Source organism: Doryrhamphus excisus, chromosome 4, assembly GCF_030265055.1.
Source record: "Doryrhamphus excisus isolate RoL2022-K1 chromosome 4, RoL_Dexc_1.0, whole genome shotgun sequence".
Lineage (NCBI taxonomy): Eukaryota > Metazoa > Chordata > Actinopteri > Syngnathiformes > Syngnathidae > Doryrhamphus > Doryrhamphus excisus.
Window position 1 is genome coordinate 23,639,492 of NC_080469.1, and position 16,986 is coordinate 23,656,477.

Below are 16,986 nucleotides of genomic sequence, written 5' to 3' on the forward strand. Positions count from 1 at the left end.
TTGTTTATAATACACACGACTTCTGAGCTCAGTGTGGAAAACGGTTGGACTCCCCTGCATCCTGTCGGCGAATATCCGTGCTGTTATTTTGAAGGACACCCAAACCGGATGCACAGTGTTTGCGTGAATGAGCTCAATTGATGTGTGTGGATTTGGAAAGGACTGGTCTTGCTAAGAAGTGGACGTGCATCAGGATCCACTATGGCACCCACTGGACTCAAAGCCGTTGTTGGAGAGAGTAAGAAGTATTTTATTGTATTTTTTTCTCTTTTATTCCACGCCCTTTATTGTTTTTAGAGTCTTTTATATCGCAAGTGTGGCTAAAGAGTTAATAAAACATTGACAATCTACATTAACGTGCAACAATAATAATGTGCTTGATGATATTGACATAAATTTTACAGGAATTGTAGTTAATTGTAGTTAAATGGAGATTCAGAGTGAGTTTAGGTAAAATGTAGATTGAATTAATGATTTTTTTTTTAATTTAGCTAACGAGAGATAGCATATTCAACATATACAATCAATGCTAGCCGGCGCCGTGACGTCACAGATGCTCCAAATATCACTCCTTCAGTCCAAACAAGATGTGTGCAACTATTTTCCAGACTTCTAGAATGTGAATGATGGGTGCTGTTTGCCTGGGATGTGCGCTGGAACAGCAATGGCGAGCGTTGTGGTGACTATAAGAGGATTTGGAGCAGATTAGAGGCAGGGATTGCATTTGGCCTGATCCTCCAGGAGGACAGACTGGATTGTTAAATCCCAGTGATGGAAAACTGGGACACCGCTTGATACGCTGCTCATCCACATATTTCTGCACACAATTTCTTATTTTTTTGACTTTTTATTACAGATTTATAGCTACAGACTGATACACGCAGCTGATGTGGGTTCGATTCCTATACCGGGTTGTGTCAAAAGGGCATTTGGTGTAAATACAAAGCCAAAAGCAGTCATGAATTGACAGCTGAACAAAAACTACAGATGTCGGTGTGTTTTGGGGTTTATATTGCATATTTCCATTGCATATTGACTAGCTTAATATCAGATAATCAATCCAATAATTGTGGTGCACCCCAAGGAAATAATTATTGGCCCGATACGTTGTACTAATTATGTCATACGGATGAAAACAGGTCGTTTTGGAAATCCAAGGAAATACAGCTGGAATATGTGTGGATTCTGGAAGAGCTTTGTGTGTGTTTTGTTATTATGTGTAGCTGCTCTATAGGAGTCCACAACTCAATACAAAGTTAGCAGTAAAACATGCTAACTGCGGGAATATGCAAACCAAGGTTCCACTGTGCATTAAAAATTGCTTAAATGTTAGCTAAAATATCAAATTATGAACTGTGCAGGCATTAATATTTTCTCACATTTTTTCTTTTGTTTTAAGATTCTCAAGTTCAAATTATGTATCGTCATGTAAACGTAAACTGGAACATATCAATCCACATAGAATGTAACAGTAAATTTATGAATTTCTAACAATATTTCTACTATTTTACAGAGATAATGAATGGCGTCATCAAGAAGGCAAGAGAAAAGGGAAAATGGAAAGTATGTGCACATTTGTTGAATTTTGCAGATATGATATTGATAATCCCCCCCCCTGCTCTAAAGAGGCTTGTCCGACTTTGTTTTTAGGTGCTTGTTGTGGACAAACTGAGCATGAGGATGATTTCCTCATGTTGTAAGATGACAGACATCATGTCCGAGGGAATCACCAGTGAGTACCGCCTCACTTCACGACATCCGCTTGGTTGTAACGTACAGACTTACTACGGACCTCATTTAAAGTATGCAAACTTTTATGAACGATGAACGAAACGAAATTCAAACGATTTTTTTTTTTCGTGGCGCAGCATGGCGCAGCCCATGCAGTGGTCATTTAGTCCAGCGCCCCACTCTGCGCAGCCACTTTGTTCATTTGGGGAGGTGTCCACATTTAACAATTTCGTGACAAAATAGCGCACCACCTCCGACCTGGTGTATTCTTGGCACAGGCGAAGCGCACCCTGCGCAGTGCACACACCTCAAAACCTCACAGGTGAATGGAGTGTCGCACACATTTCAGTGGAAAAAAACGATGACACCAACCAGTATTTCATGTAAACTTTAATTTTTGTATTAATTGTTCCATAAATAGCTTGTCCGCCCCAAATCCACATTGAAAACTCAGAATGGGTGAAAACCCATTAAATTAGTTGACCAACTAATAATTAACAACAAAAAAACAAACATTAATATAAAGTTGGATATTGTAAGATATATTTTTTTACTGTTCATTTTTTTTCTCAAGGATGATGAGGAGGGGCGGCACGGTGGTCTAGTGGTTAGCGCGCAGACCTCACAGCTAGGAGACCCGGGTTCGATTCCACCCTCGGCCATCTCTGTGTGGAGTTTGCATGTTCTCCCCGTGCATGCGTGGGTTTTCTCCGGGTACTCCGGTTTCCTCCCACATTCCAAAAAAACATGCTAGGTTAATTAGCGACTCCAAATTGTCCATAGGTATGAATGTGAGTGTGAATGGTTGTTTGTCTATATGTACCCTGTGATTGGCTGGCCATCAGTTCAGGGTGTACCCCGCCTCTCACAATAGTGTGAAAGCTGGGTTTATTATTAATGTTGATGTACTGTATATTTCCTTATTTGGAGTACTGGGAGACATTATAAGCCCAAATACCCAAAAATGGAAGCTAGCTCCTATGTCTAATTATAAGCAATAAATCTGATGAATTGCTCAATAAAAGTATGTTATTTTTCTCAGTTGTAGAAGACATAACCAAGTGCCGGGAACCTCTTCCAAGCATGGAGGCCATCTATCTGATAAGCCCTTCAGATGAGGTAATACGACATGTAATATAATGCATATAATGTTCAATGATAATAAAACAAACAAATATAGATTTTGCAGCATCTGTTCATATGGAAACTGTTTGCCTATTGACAGTCCGTTGAGGGTCTGATTGATGACTTTAGGGATCCAAGCTCTCCGAAGTACAGAGCAGCCCATGTCTTCTTCACTGACAGTGAGTAACACTTTTTTTTTTTTAATTTTGTAATGTTCAAATGAATTCAGTCTTCATTTTATTGGCTAAAATAAAATATCAACACCATTTTATTTTTGTTTGTAAACTGGTGAGAGATGGGCTTTCATTCAAAAAGATGTAAGAAAGATTGAACAAATGCCAGATTTTTCAATGCTGTTGTAAAGTCCCATTATATTCTAACACTATTTATATGTGTATTTGTACACATACAAATTGAAAAGGCAACGTCACGCTGATTCACGTCAACATTTAACATCTATATCGACACAACAAATAGACGGTGTGGACATTGAAAGGGTGAACGAAAATATATTTCTGGGGATCATAATAGATGAAAATATGAGCTGGAAACCTCATATTACAAATATACAACATAAGGTAGCCGGACATATTTCAGTATTGAACAAAGCAAAATTTGTTCTCAATCAGAAATCACTATATATACGTATATATATATTCTATATGAAATATGGGGTAATAACTATCAAAGCAATCTTCACTCGCTCAATGTACTGCAAAAAAGGCCAGTAAGGATAATTCATAATGCCGCCTACAGAGAACATACTAACTTCTTATTTCTAAAATCACAAATACTTCAAATTACTTAAACTATAGTTAATCTTCAAACAGCTAAAATAATGCATAAGGCTAAAAATAACCAATTAGCTAAAAATGTCATCCAATACTTCTCTACAAGAGAGGAGAAATATGATCTCGGGGAAGAAGTACATTTGGATGCTCATATCACCTTGTACTTCGGTACGTGACAAAAAAAACCCGAAAAAAAAAAAAAACTATATTATGAAAGCAGGAAGTGAACAAATGTAACAGTTACTGATTGTAAAAGTACCAGATGGAGGGGTAGGATTTAATAAGCTTTGCTTCTTCCTACTCCTTTTGGACATGTGGAACTGTGAACTGATTATGGGATGCATTCAATTGTAATCTGATGCATGTTCAAATGAAATAAAACCATTACCATTACCATTACCAATAAATCTAAATATGAGAAACAGTCCAAAACAACCCTAATTTCCACTTTTTTCTGCCCACACACGTGAAAAGATTTCATTGCATAACTCTTGCTGAATATGCATTGAATTTAATTATGAACTTTTCATTCATGACAGCAATTCCAGACTCCATGTTTGGCCTCTTGACCAAATCTCGAGCCTCCAAAGCCATGAAGGCCTTGACAGAGATCCATGTCGCCTTTCTACCCTATGAATCTCAAGTAAGATTGTATTTACTTATCCACAGCGCCTACTTATACTAATCATCATTTTTATGATCTATTTATTACTGCTAACTACAGCCAAGTGTAAAGTGAAATGGCGACAAGGACAATATTTGTACTAGCATTTGTATGTAGCGTATAGATTACAGTACGGGAACCACGACACATTTGGGTCTGGCATCCTGTCCCACCATCCAATCCAAAGAGCAGTCAGGACCCTTTCACCGACCCAAAGGCTTGAGCAAATGACCCTCTTTTTACTGGGAATAACCAACATGGAGGCATGAGCCAGGGCTCTGTTATACATTCTAACATTATTAGAGCCCTCCAGACATGACATAACACCCCTATAGTCAACTTTACATTCCTATTACACAATATCTAGATGACATAAAAGCGAAAATAAGACATAATATAGACCAGGGATCTCAAACTTGCGGCCCGTGGGCCAAATGCGGCCCGCGAGACGCTAGTTTGAGGCCCCCACCTTGATACTAAAGTTTAATGTTGAAATGCACACCGGACACAATTAACATGATTTTGCCCCCGCCCATACTGTTACCCTACCCTGTTACCCCTGCCCTATTTTGCTATTGGATTAGCAATGAAGCTAACGGCTTATGACGCTGGGTACAAAATAAATGCAGGAAATGATTTGGAATAAAACGGAAAATACACGTCAAGATGAAGCATGTTGTTGAAGTTGCGACGCTGCTCCCAGATGGAACTGAGTACGATGCTAACTTGCTAATTGGGTAAAATTATTAAGTTTCATTAATGTTCATGTTAAAGGTTAAATAACTGTTAATACTGTGCATTTGAATCTGAAAAAAATAATTTCTCTACCAACTCTATGTGGTTTCTTATGTTTTTTCTTATTTGCTGTTCTTATTATTTTACTTATTTATTACTGATTGATTGATTTATTGTGTTTATTCTTAATTTGTTTATTTTTTTAATCTTATTTTGTGTATAGAAAAATTAAAATTAAGATATTTGAGAACAGTGGAATGTTTTATCAGATATTTTGGTATGGAAAACCGGAACCAAAGTACTGAAAAAGTGTAGCAGAAGAAAAGCATTGAAGATAGTTTTTATTGATTTTTTTCCAGTTTTTAATAAATGCGTTTTGGGGTTTTTTTTTTTTTAAACCTGATGCGGCCCAGCTTTACCCAGAACCTAGCTTCGGTGCCCCCCAGGTAAATTGAGTTTGAGACCCCTGATAACTGAGACTAACCTGTTGCATTGCGAGAGTTTATAGTTATTTTTTTACTTAATGTTCTTTACAGTACTTCCTGTGCTGGCTATTATTTCATCAATGTTACATGCTGGTGACCAGTGTCGAATACTACAAATCAATCAGGGTATTTTTTGCTGCCGATGTCGATCCCGATAATCCAGGAGTGAAATCACTGATACCAATACACATTTTTGTCTTGTGAGCTGGTCCAGAATGCGAATCAGGGCGTGAACAAAAATGTTTATTAAACAAAAAGAGTTCACATAAGGAAAAGTACAAAAAAAAAGTAGCCCAATTGTCTAAAAGTTTTCCATTTATAATAAGTGTAGGTCAATATTACTGCACTACTGCAATAACTAATTAACTCCAAATAGGTACTACATTGTTTAATTTAACGTCACATTTTCCTTCCTTGGTCCAGGTCTTCTCCTTGGATAAAGTGGACGCCTTTCAGGACTTCTACAGCCCCTTCAAAGCTGACGTGAAGAACAACATGCTGGAGGCTTGTGCTGAACAGATTGCCACCCTCTGTGCTACTCTCAAAGAATATCCTGGAATCCGATACAGAGGGTGAGCCCATCAGTAGTTCTCCATTTTGCCATCAGGGTTTTTGGCAAACGTTACTAATATAACATCAACGGTGACAAAAGGACAAAAAGGAATAATAAATATGAATACATCCTTTGAACACTATTATGAATATATCAGTGAAAATGGCTGAATTGTACTTGATCAGATTTCCTGATCAAGTACAGGGAAGAAACCGAAGGTGAGGCCACAAATTGCATTCTGAGCACAACAAATTTATACATAATATTAATACTAATACAAATATTAATACTAATATCCTTCCAGCCTCTCACGCCACCCCTGACAGTTCACCGCACCCCCAGGGGATCCCGCCCCACCATTTGAGAAGCACTGACCGAGAGTGGAGGCCTGCATTGCAGTGCATGCCCATAAAAATAGATGTAAAGAATAGATATAAAGAATAAATATTGAGGAATATTAACATGGGCTGCGGGTGGCACAGTGGTCGAGTGGTTAACGCGCAGACCTCACAGCTAGGAGACCAGGGTTCGATTCCACCATCGGCCATCTCCCCGTGCATGCGTGGGTTTTCTCCGGGTACTCCGGTTTCCTCCCACAAAAACAACAATATAACAAAACAAAAACATGCTAGGTTAATTAGCGACTCCAAATTGTCCATAGGTATGAATGTGAGTGTGAATGGTTGTTTGTCTATATGGGCCCTGTGATTGGCTGGCCACCAGTCCAGGATGTACATCGCCTCTCGCCCGAAGACAGCTGGGATAGGCTCCAGCACCCCCGTGACCCTCGTGAGGAAAAGCGGTAGAAAATGAATGAATGAATGAATGAATCTTGATGTCGTATCTAACAGTAATAAAGCTAATGTATATGATATTTTTTGTGTCATCCAGGGAGTACAAAGACTGTGTTGTTCTGGCCCAGATGCTGCAGGACAAGCTGGATGGATACAAGGCTGATGACCCCAATATGGGAGAGGTGGGAACTTAATGAACAAACTCACTGCTTATGGATAATAAAAAAAGGATAAAAATACATTGAGAACACAGTTGTCCTCATACAGTGTATTAATATCAATACATATGCTAACTGATGTTAGCATATGTGCCCAATGGTTGAACAGTGTTTAACTTGGTGGTTGTTGGTAATAGCTGCAAGTATAATTTCAGTGCACAGTGGACTTGCTGTGTCCTTTCCAAAGCAGGAATTTGTGTGCAGGCCTCAGTTTTTCTTCGATATTTTGTGGCAATAGTTACAAATGCTCAACAGCATATTAACATACTTTTTGTAGTCACTCTCTGCACGTGTTGTTAATTCCTTCAGGGCCCAGATAAGTGCCGCAGTCAACTCATCATCCTGGACCGAGGATTTGACCCTGTATCACCTCTTCTACATGAGCTCACGCTGCAGGCAATGGCCTACGACCTGCTCGGCGTTGAGAATGATGTCTACAAGTATACCCGCACACACACACACACAGACACATTATACACACACATTATTTACAACATATTGCGCAACCGCAGGGTCTCGAGACACAAGCTAACTCGCAAAACTAGAGAGCTAGCGACCTAAACGGTAGCCTTCAAGTTATTTCCTTTCAACTTAAATAGCCAAGAACTTACCACTTCCACACGGATAGGGAGGATAACTATTAACAGTTATTTAACCTTTAACATGAACATTAATCAAACGTAATAATTTTTTCTGGGTACATGATACCATACAGCATCCATATCAAACATTGAACTTTCATATCAAGGCGGGGGCCTCAAAGTAGTGTCCTGCGGGCCACATTTGGCCCGCGGGCCGCATGTTTGAGACCGATGGTTTATCCCAATCCTTATACAGTCATGTACCCCTTCACATAGTTAAACCATGTACCCCTTACTCCTGCACACTTGGGTGTGTCTTTGTGCACCAGTAATACTTGCTATTTACTGTATCTGTGCCAGGTTTGAAACCAGTGGGATGGGGGAGACCAGGACAAAGGAGGTATTGCTGGATGAGGATGATGATCTGTGGCTGACTCTGAGACATAAACATATCGCAGAAGTTTCAACGTGAGTGGATTGTTTTCACATTTTCCACATGAGGAAATGTTGTTTTTGTAGTTACATTGGAACCTCAGTGAACCATGCCATAATTAGTGTGTTTTTCAGTTTATGTTGAAAATTTAAGCCAAATTTTTGCCTTAGTTTGCCTACATTTTCCGCTTACCGTGTATTGTTACTGTGTAATTAATACACTGCATTAGTCCAACTGTGTTCTTAATATATTTTTTGTCAGAAAACATATTCAGCATCCTATTATCTCACCCCTTGCCGCTGTCACAACCTGGCTCTTAGGCGGAGGGAGACCTGGAGTAGTTGGTTTCAGTACGTGACAAAAAATTAATAAAAAAAAAAAAATTATATTATGAAAGCAGGAAGTGAACAAATGTAACAGTTACTGAACAATAATAAATGAGTGTGATTTGTGGTTGACTATAACCTATTATTAGCATTAGAGGGATCTAATATGATGTAAAGAAAACATCACAAAAAAGATTTCCATGCTCTAACCACTAAAATATTGTATTTAAGGAATCCTACTTCACGGAAATTGACTTGTCGCAAGCGGGTCAAGAACCAATTAACCAACTAAACAAGGGATTACTATACAGGGAATCAAGTCAGCGCTGTCACCAATCCGTGAGTCAGTTGCAATCGACTGCAGTTCTTTGGTGACCAACACAGTTACGACACAATTTTCAAAGATGTTAACACAAAACCCATTTCACATTAGTACTTCAGTCATAAAACAATTCTAAATTAAATGTAAAGGATGTATTAAAGGCATAATCTTGTTATTTTTTTAATTGAATAGTGTTTCTCGCCTTATTTATTAAAAAAAGTTGCAATATTTTTTGCACAATTTGAGGTTATTTTGCAGCCAAGATAAAAAAAAAGCAAAAACCTGAGTTGAGAAACAACTCATAGCTCATAGAAAATCACCATAGTTGTTCCCGTGTTGATCTCGCAACCACTATGTATCTTTGGCAGTCACAGTGAAGGTAAAAGTAACTTTCAATATTCATGAATCCCTTTCATTCACCATTTAGAAGTATTTGGAATTGTAAAACTATAATTGTAAAATGAAAAAAACGTATTATGTGTTAACATTTTAGGCTTTGTAGAACAGATGAATTGGATTTGCATTATTTGTTATGGGAAAAATGGATTTGGTCGGACCTGCTGCATCTGCGTAAAACTCCCTTTGCACAGTATATTGATACTATTTTTGAGTCATTTTATTTCTCAACTAATATTAATGTTGATTTTTGCTTGCCCAGGGCTGTGACTCGATCTTTAAAAGAATTTTCTGCCAGCAAAAAAATGAACACTGGAGAAAAGGTACTGTCATTTCAAAGATAAATGAGTAACTTTATTGAGATGGTGAAACATCTCGGGAAGGAGGAAGAGGGCAATTACTGCACCGTATTATTTACACTCATTATTTACATGATAATAATATCTCTTTCCTGTTTTTCCAGACCACAATGAAGGAATTGTCACAGATGCTGAAGAAAATGCCTCAGTATCAAAAAGAACTAAGCAAGGTAGGAAGAAATATTGTGTATTCTTGATAAAACTATGTTATTATGTCAATGTTTACACTCTGAAATTTCATCTTGTCAGTATTCAACCCATCTTCACTTGGCTGAGGATTGTATGAACCGCTACCAGGGGACCGTTGACAAACTCTGCCGTGTCGAACAAGTAAGTAAGACTTCTTGTACATTATGAAGTCGTACAATGAGACAAACCGCTTAGCTGCATTAAGTGTTATTAATATTATTCTGATTATTGTGGTTAGCGTATTTTCCGCACCGTATTATAAGACGGCTGATAAAACATACAGCCAAAGAATGGGAGTCTGAGCTAAGGGGTGACCCTAAAATGGAACAAAATGCTTCTTCTTACTGCCTGAACCCTCAACTTGAATAGTTCCAGAGTGAATGACTGTATGTACCAACCCCCTAGCACTACACAGTCAAAAAATTAATTAATTTTAAAATTAATCTTCACCCACAAATCAATCAAAGTCCTCATTTTCTGTATCTGAATTAAACAGCTGGGCAATTTCACCATCAAACATGTCGGGTTCCCTCTCATCATTGTCGGAGTCAGTTTCGTAGTCAGGTGGCTTGTTCAGCAATGATGCCCGGACAGTTTTTTTTTCTTTTTTTTCTTTTCTATTATGTTTTTATGACTCTATTTGCAAACAGAGAAAAGATGAACAATTAACTAAGAATTAATAACAAATTAATCACAGCGGTCAAATTAATTAGTCACGATTAATCACCATTTGCAACTATGAGTGAAATACAATTTACTGTAGTTTTTAAAATATTTTTTTTGCAAGTTGCTGCCTCCCAGTCTTAGTAAAGGTGTGTTCGCCGTTTTTCATCCATCGCTCTCACGCCGCTCGCAACTTCACTTTGAACACCATGTTTACACCAAAGTCCAGCGGTTTGAGTTTTTTTGTTAATCCTCCTGGAATGATGGCAAGATCCCAATTCATTTGTTTCACTTGTTTTCACAATAGCGGAGAGATGGGTGAAATGTTTTTTTGCAGCCCGGGAGGCATGGTAGATTTTTGTGTGGAAAATATGCCGCTAACCAGGGTACCACTGTATTTACAATCTGAAGGCCAGGCCACAGAACTGTGAAAACTTGCGTAACTGCAACTCTGAAGAGGAAAAGCAGTGGGAATTGGATGTACAGTATGGGATGTGCAGCCTGATACTCTCTTTTCTTCTTTTGTGAAAGGACCTAGCAATGGGCACAGACGCAGAGGGAGAAAAGATTAAGGATCCCATGAGGCTTATTGTCCCTATTTTACTGGATGCCAACGTCAGTGTCACTGACAAAATCCGCATCATTCTGCTTTACATCTTCCTCAAGAATGGTATGTTAACTGTATTTATTTGATTTGTCATGTTTGTACTATTGTAGCATAAAAATATAACTACTTGTATTGACATGTACATGTCAGGTGTGACTGAAGAAAACCTTTGCAAGTTGCTGCAGCATGCCAACATCCCACCGGAGGACAGTGACATCATTTCCAACATGGCCCACATGGGTGTGCCTATTGTCTCTGAGGTAGTAACCTGTGCCTATGAAACACTACGTACATCAGTTTGCTGCACGATTGGAAAAGTGTTTGTCAGGGGCTTCATTTGGGTTGGCCCAACCAAAGGTTTCTTCTCAGCAGCAATGAATGGAATTCATTTAGAACCCTTAATGATTCCATGATGGAATGATTGTACATGATATTTTGAAGTATTGGTTCAATGGCTTGCAGCCTCTCAGACACAAGATTGAGGGTTTGAATATTTACATGTTCTAAATGCATATAAATGAACATTTAAGGTTACCTACAAGGGTATCTCATATCGTGGAGGGGCCATGATAATATTTTTGTCCCCCAACGGGGGGACATGACTGAAAATAATTGACAACCACTGCATGTGTGCAATTGTGTATGAATTTTAGTGTAAATTTGAGGTTAACTGAAAACACTCTACAAAAATACGCTTTCATTGTACTTACATGAACAATTCCGTAGTAACTGTATGTAAGTAAATGACTTATGAAATCATTGCAGGGCACTGCCAAGAAAACCAAAAAGCCTGACCGTAAGGAGCGAATCAGTGAGCAGACCTACCAACTCTCAAGATGGACGCCACTTGTCAAGGATCTCATTGAGGTACAGAATATAAATATGCAAATTTTGTGGATTTATTGCCTAAATGATAAATTTTCAAGCCTTAGTCTAGCTTCAACTACTTTTTCCCATAATTTCTTTGTATGGCTTATTAGCTTTGAATAATACTAAATAGGATCACAATATCACATATTATCTGAATACCTTTGACTTGTATTTGACTTAATGTAGACCAGGGGTCTCAAACTCAATTTACCTGGGGGGCCACTGGAGCTAGGGTCTGGGCAAGGCTGGGCCGCATCAGGTTTTCCAAAAAAAAAACAAAAAAAAAAACGCATTTATTAAAAACAGAAAAATATACAAACTTTTTCAGTGCTTTGGTTCCGATTTTCAACAAGAAAAGCTCTGATAAAACATTCCACTGTTCTCAAATATCTTCATTTTTATTTTTCTGCACAAAATAACATGAAAAATAAATAAACAAATCAAGAATAAAGAAAATCAATCAGTAATAAATAAATATAATAATAATAATAAAACAGCAAATAATAAAAACTTAAGAAAGCACATATAGTTGGTGGGTAGACAAATTATTTTTTTCAGATTAAAATGAACAAAGCATTATTAGAGCCCTGTAGACATGACAAAACACGACTATAGTCACATTTATACTTTTTTTATTTACAACATATTGCGCAACTGCAGGGTCTTGAGACACATGCTAACTCGCAAACTAGAGAGCTAGCGACCTAAACGGTAGCCTTCAAGTTATTTCCTTTCAACTTAAAAAGCCAAAAACTTACCACTTCCACACGGATAGGGAGGATAACTATTAACAGTTATTTAACCTTTAACATGAACATTAATCAAACGTAATATTTTTTTCTGGGCACATGATACCATACAGCATCCATATCAAACTTGCGCCGGCCGCACTAACATTAAACTTTCATATCAAGACGGGGGCCTCAAAGTAGTGTCCTGCGGGCCACATTTGGCCCGCGGGCCGCGTGTTTGAGACCCCTGATGTAGACATTTTTATGCTCGAGAATGTTTCATTTAGGCAATAAATGTGCAACATTTTTATTATTATATTTTTGTGCTTCTATTTTTAATATGCGGATGTTTATGCTTTGTTCTTTGTCTAGGATGCCATTGAGGATAAACTTGACATGAAGCAATACCCGTACATTTCCCAGAGACAAGCGGCAGCCAAAGCCAGTGCTCCATCAAGGTTAGGTTATCACAGTTAAACCAGAATGGAGGGATGGATGATTTTAACACACGATATTTGTTTGTTTTTTCCAGTGCTCGCTATGGTAACTGGCACAAAAACCGAGGTCCCACAGAGGTGAAGACCGGGCCGAGGGTCATTGTCTTCATTATTGGAGGCATGACCTACAGTGAGATGCGCTGTGTTTATGAGGTTACGCAAGCCAATGGCAAGTGGGAGGCCCTGATTGGTGAGCCTTTAGCTTTTCACTGCTGTTGGACTTATATTTTTATATGATGATAACTTTTTTTTTATTGTTCATAAATGTAGAAATTAACTTCTAAGAGTGAGCAAGCTTATTTTGGGCTGTGTTTCTCACATGACCCAGAAAGCCAAGGTAACCGTGATATCAAAATTAAAATTTAAAATCAAGGCGGGGGCCTCAAACTAGTGTCCTGCGGGCCACATTTGGCCCGCGGGCCGCATGTTTGAGACCCCTGAGCTAAATCAATCAATTGGTTTTGGTGCCATCCTACCATTTTTGTGCTAAGCAATGATGACTTGCAGGTTAACTATGGTTAACTGATGAAAACAAAGATTAGGGGTTAGGGAACCAGGGGTTAGGGACCCTTGTTTTAAGTCAAACAATGTTAGAACTCAACATATGATAATGATAATGATATTAAATGTGATGACGATATTGAAGGAATAACAGACAATCACATGATGTGACTTCATTTTAATGTGTATATTATTGTTCAAGTATTTATTAGTAATACAGTGAAAAATGAGAGGAAATGGAATTAATTCATCAATTAATTGTTACAGCACTAATTCAAATGACTACTGCTTTGCACATCATTTAAACACTAACGGCTTGTATTTGTTTGAGCTTACGTATTTTTCCTCTGCAGGTTCCACTCACATCCTTACGCCTCCCAAGTATCTGAAAGAACTACAGCACCCGGATTTCCTCGACCCCAATGCAGCACCTGAAGGCAGCGTTGAGCCGTCAGCAGAGTGACGGATGCCGAGGAAGACACCAGATCGGTAATAAAGTAATACAGTAAATATCTGTTCACCCATCTAAATGATCTGTAATGGGCGGGGCATAAACTGAAAGTGGGTGTGGTTTAACCAGAAATGGGCGGTGCTTCAATCAGCACTTTATTTAAAGTCTAAAATTGACATGGATTGATGAGACGTTGCTATATGTATTATTCTGTATTATTCAGCTATATTGTACTGTACTTAATTATTTTAATGCTTTATTCATTCATTCATTTTCTACCGCTTTTTTCCTCACGAGGGTCGCGGAGGGGTGGGGGGTGCTGGAGCCTATCCCAACTGGTGGCCAGCCAATCACAGGGCACATATAGACAAACAACCATTCACACTCACATTCATACCTATGGACAATTTGGAGTCGCTAATTAACCTAGCATGTTTTTGGAATGTGGGAGGAAACCGGAGTACCCGGAGAAAACCCACGCATGCATGGGGAGAACATGCAAACTCCACACAGAGATGGCCGAGGCTGGAATTGAACCCTGGTCTCCTAGCTGTGAGGTCCGCGCGCTAACCACTCGACCGCCGTGCCCCTTTCAATTAGTTTAATTAGTTTGGTAAAAATTGCCATATTTCAGAGTGTGACATGGTGATTAATCATGATTAATGAATTTCCAAACCATGATTAATCTGAATAAAAATTGTAATCATTTGACAGCCCTAATTTTGGTCATAAAATACATTAAGAACTTAAGTGATTTTTTGGTTATTATCAAGATAACCAAGGTAATAGCTAGATATACGCTCATAAATTATATGAGCATATGATTATATTTGTAAAAAAACTAATGTACTTTTAGTTGTACCAGGCATTAAAGTTTAAAATTTAAAAAAAAAATTCTGGAGCCTATTCCAGCTGTCTTTTGGGAGAGAGGCGGGGTAAAAGAATGTTTTTTTTTTATGTATTTTTTTTTACTAATAATACGCCATATTCAACCATGAACAGCATGGTGGATTAATTCCCTTCAAAGAAATCATTCAAACTCTAAACAAAACAAAAATCTAAAACTACAGAAAATCAAGAAAATAAAAATAATGCTAATCAAATGATAAATTATAAAAAAAATAAAAAATACCGATACTGTAAAATGTTTTGGAGGTATTGTAGTGTCAATGACTGTGGGTATTGTGTCTGTTGTGTATTGTCTTTCAGAATCTACTGAAATGGCTACACTTTTCAATATTCTAAAAACTCCCGAGGACTTCAGGACAATCTGACACAAAGACCGAAAGAGCAAGCCCCAAATTTGTCATCTTCACCCGTGACAAATATCATTTAACTGTGTATAGATATAGCACTAGCTAAACTTGCTTGTGTGTGGCTTACTCAATATCAATGCTTTTGTCATACCCCCACCCCCCCCAAGGGACAGACATTTTTCCCACCCCCCCAATTTGAAATACTACAGATAATATTTATTCATTTATCTGCACTACTTCAAAACTTTAAAAAGAAACAAGAAAAATGCATGCAACAAAATGGAGAGCAAAGCATTTTCAGGAGTACTATAAATGTGTACATGTTGGCAGGTCTAAAATGAAAGGGTCCCCGCCCCACTATTGGAGAAGCACTGCTCTATATGAACCTTAAGTGTTTGGTTAGTGGCTACTGCTTTGGTATATTATGTGCTGTATTTATTGTACTGTGTGTTTATTTCTACTGTATGACTAATACTATACTGTAATACTTTAGATTTAGCAAGTGTGTACCTCATCGAGCAAAGAACACGTTGCATGAAATTCATATAAGAAGTGAATTTAAATCACATAAATATCATTTAATACCAATCCAGACCGACACCATGCACTCTCACCGAGAGGGAATTGAATAGAAATATGTTTTATTTTTATTTTTTTTATTTTTTTTCCTTCTTGTCATCTCTTTTTTTTCTTTTTTTTTTTTAGTAGGAAGAAAAAAAAAATATATGTTTTATTGTAATGTTTTCTACAATGTTGCTGGGCGAGTTTAGTTATACGTTCCATAAAAAAATCTAAGTGAATTAGTAGTCCAAATAAATGTGATTAGTAACTAGAGAAAGTAATTATTGTGTTAATATTTTTGCAAAAGCTTCAATTGTGTAAAATAAAAAGGATTTTGTATTGTGACTTAAGTGTTGATATAGTATTGACATAGATATTGATACATAATACATTTCAAACGTTGTTATTTTCAACATGAAAAACAACAAATTTCATTGATTTGATCCAAATTCCACTTCCACTTTTTGTGAATATTTTGTTTTTGTCTTAGTGTGACTTACTTGCAGTTACGCTGTCTAGCTTTATTTGTCATGCTTCCACTATCCCTTTGCCATATTCTCTCATAATGTAGATCTTTCTGATGGAAACGTCTGTGCTGCCATTACTAAAAGTAAGTGATTGGTTTAATTAACTGGTGTTATTATTATGAAATCAACCATTTCTGTCTCTTATTTTAATCTTGGTCTTTGGTTTGCCTCCGAGATGAGCGTGTGCGTGCAATTCTGTGCCGAAATGCCAGGGACAAACGTCAAGACGGCATTCCTGATAAGACTAGCTCAAAAAAAGCCAATTGAGTGTAGCTCCGGTATATTACAGTACATATTAAAATATGAAATATGAGGATAAAAATCAATACAAAGTCACTCAGTATCTTTTTAATGTGTAAAACAGGGGTCTGAAACTCAATTTACTTGGGGGCCACTGGAGCCCGGGTCTGGGTGAGAATGGGCCGCATCAGGTTTTCCAAAAAAAAACAAAAAAACGCATTTATTAAAAACAAAAAAATTAAAAAAAACTTCGCTTCGGTTCCAATTTTCTACAATAAAAGCTTTGATAAAACATTCCACTGTTCTCAAATATCTTACTTTTTATTTTTCTACACAAAATAAGATGAAAAATAAATAAACAAATCAAGAATAAAAAAAAT

The 16,986-nt window shown here is 37.6% G+C and overlaps 1 protein-coding gene across 2 annotated transcripts; it reads left to right on the plus strand.

The window, feature by feature from the left end:
• Nucleotides 1-129: 129 nt before the first annotated feature.
• Nucleotides 130-16,494, plus strand: stxbp1b (syntaxin binding protein 1b). Of its 2 annotated transcripts, XM_058071155.1 has the most exons (20): nt 130-238; nt 1,514-1,563; nt 1,651-1,732; nt 2,774-2,850; nt 2,957-3,035; nt 4,187-4,290; nt 5,955-6,103; nt 6,976-7,060; nt 7,406-7,536; nt 8,038-8,145; nt 9,417-9,477; nt 9,618-9,683; nt 9,763-9,843; nt 10,897-11,035; nt 11,123-11,232; nt 11,738-11,839; nt 12,946-13,031; nt 13,106-13,260; nt 13,925-14,060; nt 15,232-16,494. In XM_058071155.1, exons 1-19 carry the CDS (start codon nt 202-204, stop codon nt 14,032-14,034), a joined length of 1,812 nt encoding a protein of 603 aa, XP_057927138.1. In that variant the 5' UTR covers nt 130-201; the 3' UTR covers nt 14,035-14,060; nt 15,232-16,494. The 2 variants fall into 2 exon arrangements, with proteins under 2 accessions (XP_057927138.1, XP_057927139.1); XM_058071156.1 differs by lacking the exons at nt 130-238; nt 1,514-1,563 and having other exon boundaries at nt 1,694-1,732; nt 2,986-3,035.
• The last annotated feature ends 492 nt before the right edge of the window (nt 16,495-16,986 follow it).

Bases quoted from the DNA above. Each gene is read 5' to 3' on its own strand.
- stxbp1b (XM_058071155.1), top strand. From the start codon at position 202: ATGGCACCCACTGGACTCAAAGCCGTTGTTGGAGAGA. The intron at 239-1,513 runs GTAAGAAGTATT...ACTATTTTACAG, and splicing joins CAAAGCCGTTGTTGGAGAGA to AGATAATGAATGGCGTCATC. The intron at 1,733-2,773 runs GTGAGTACCGCC...TATTTTTCTCAG, and splicing joins CATGTCCGAGGGAATCACCA to TTGTAGAAGACATAACCAAG.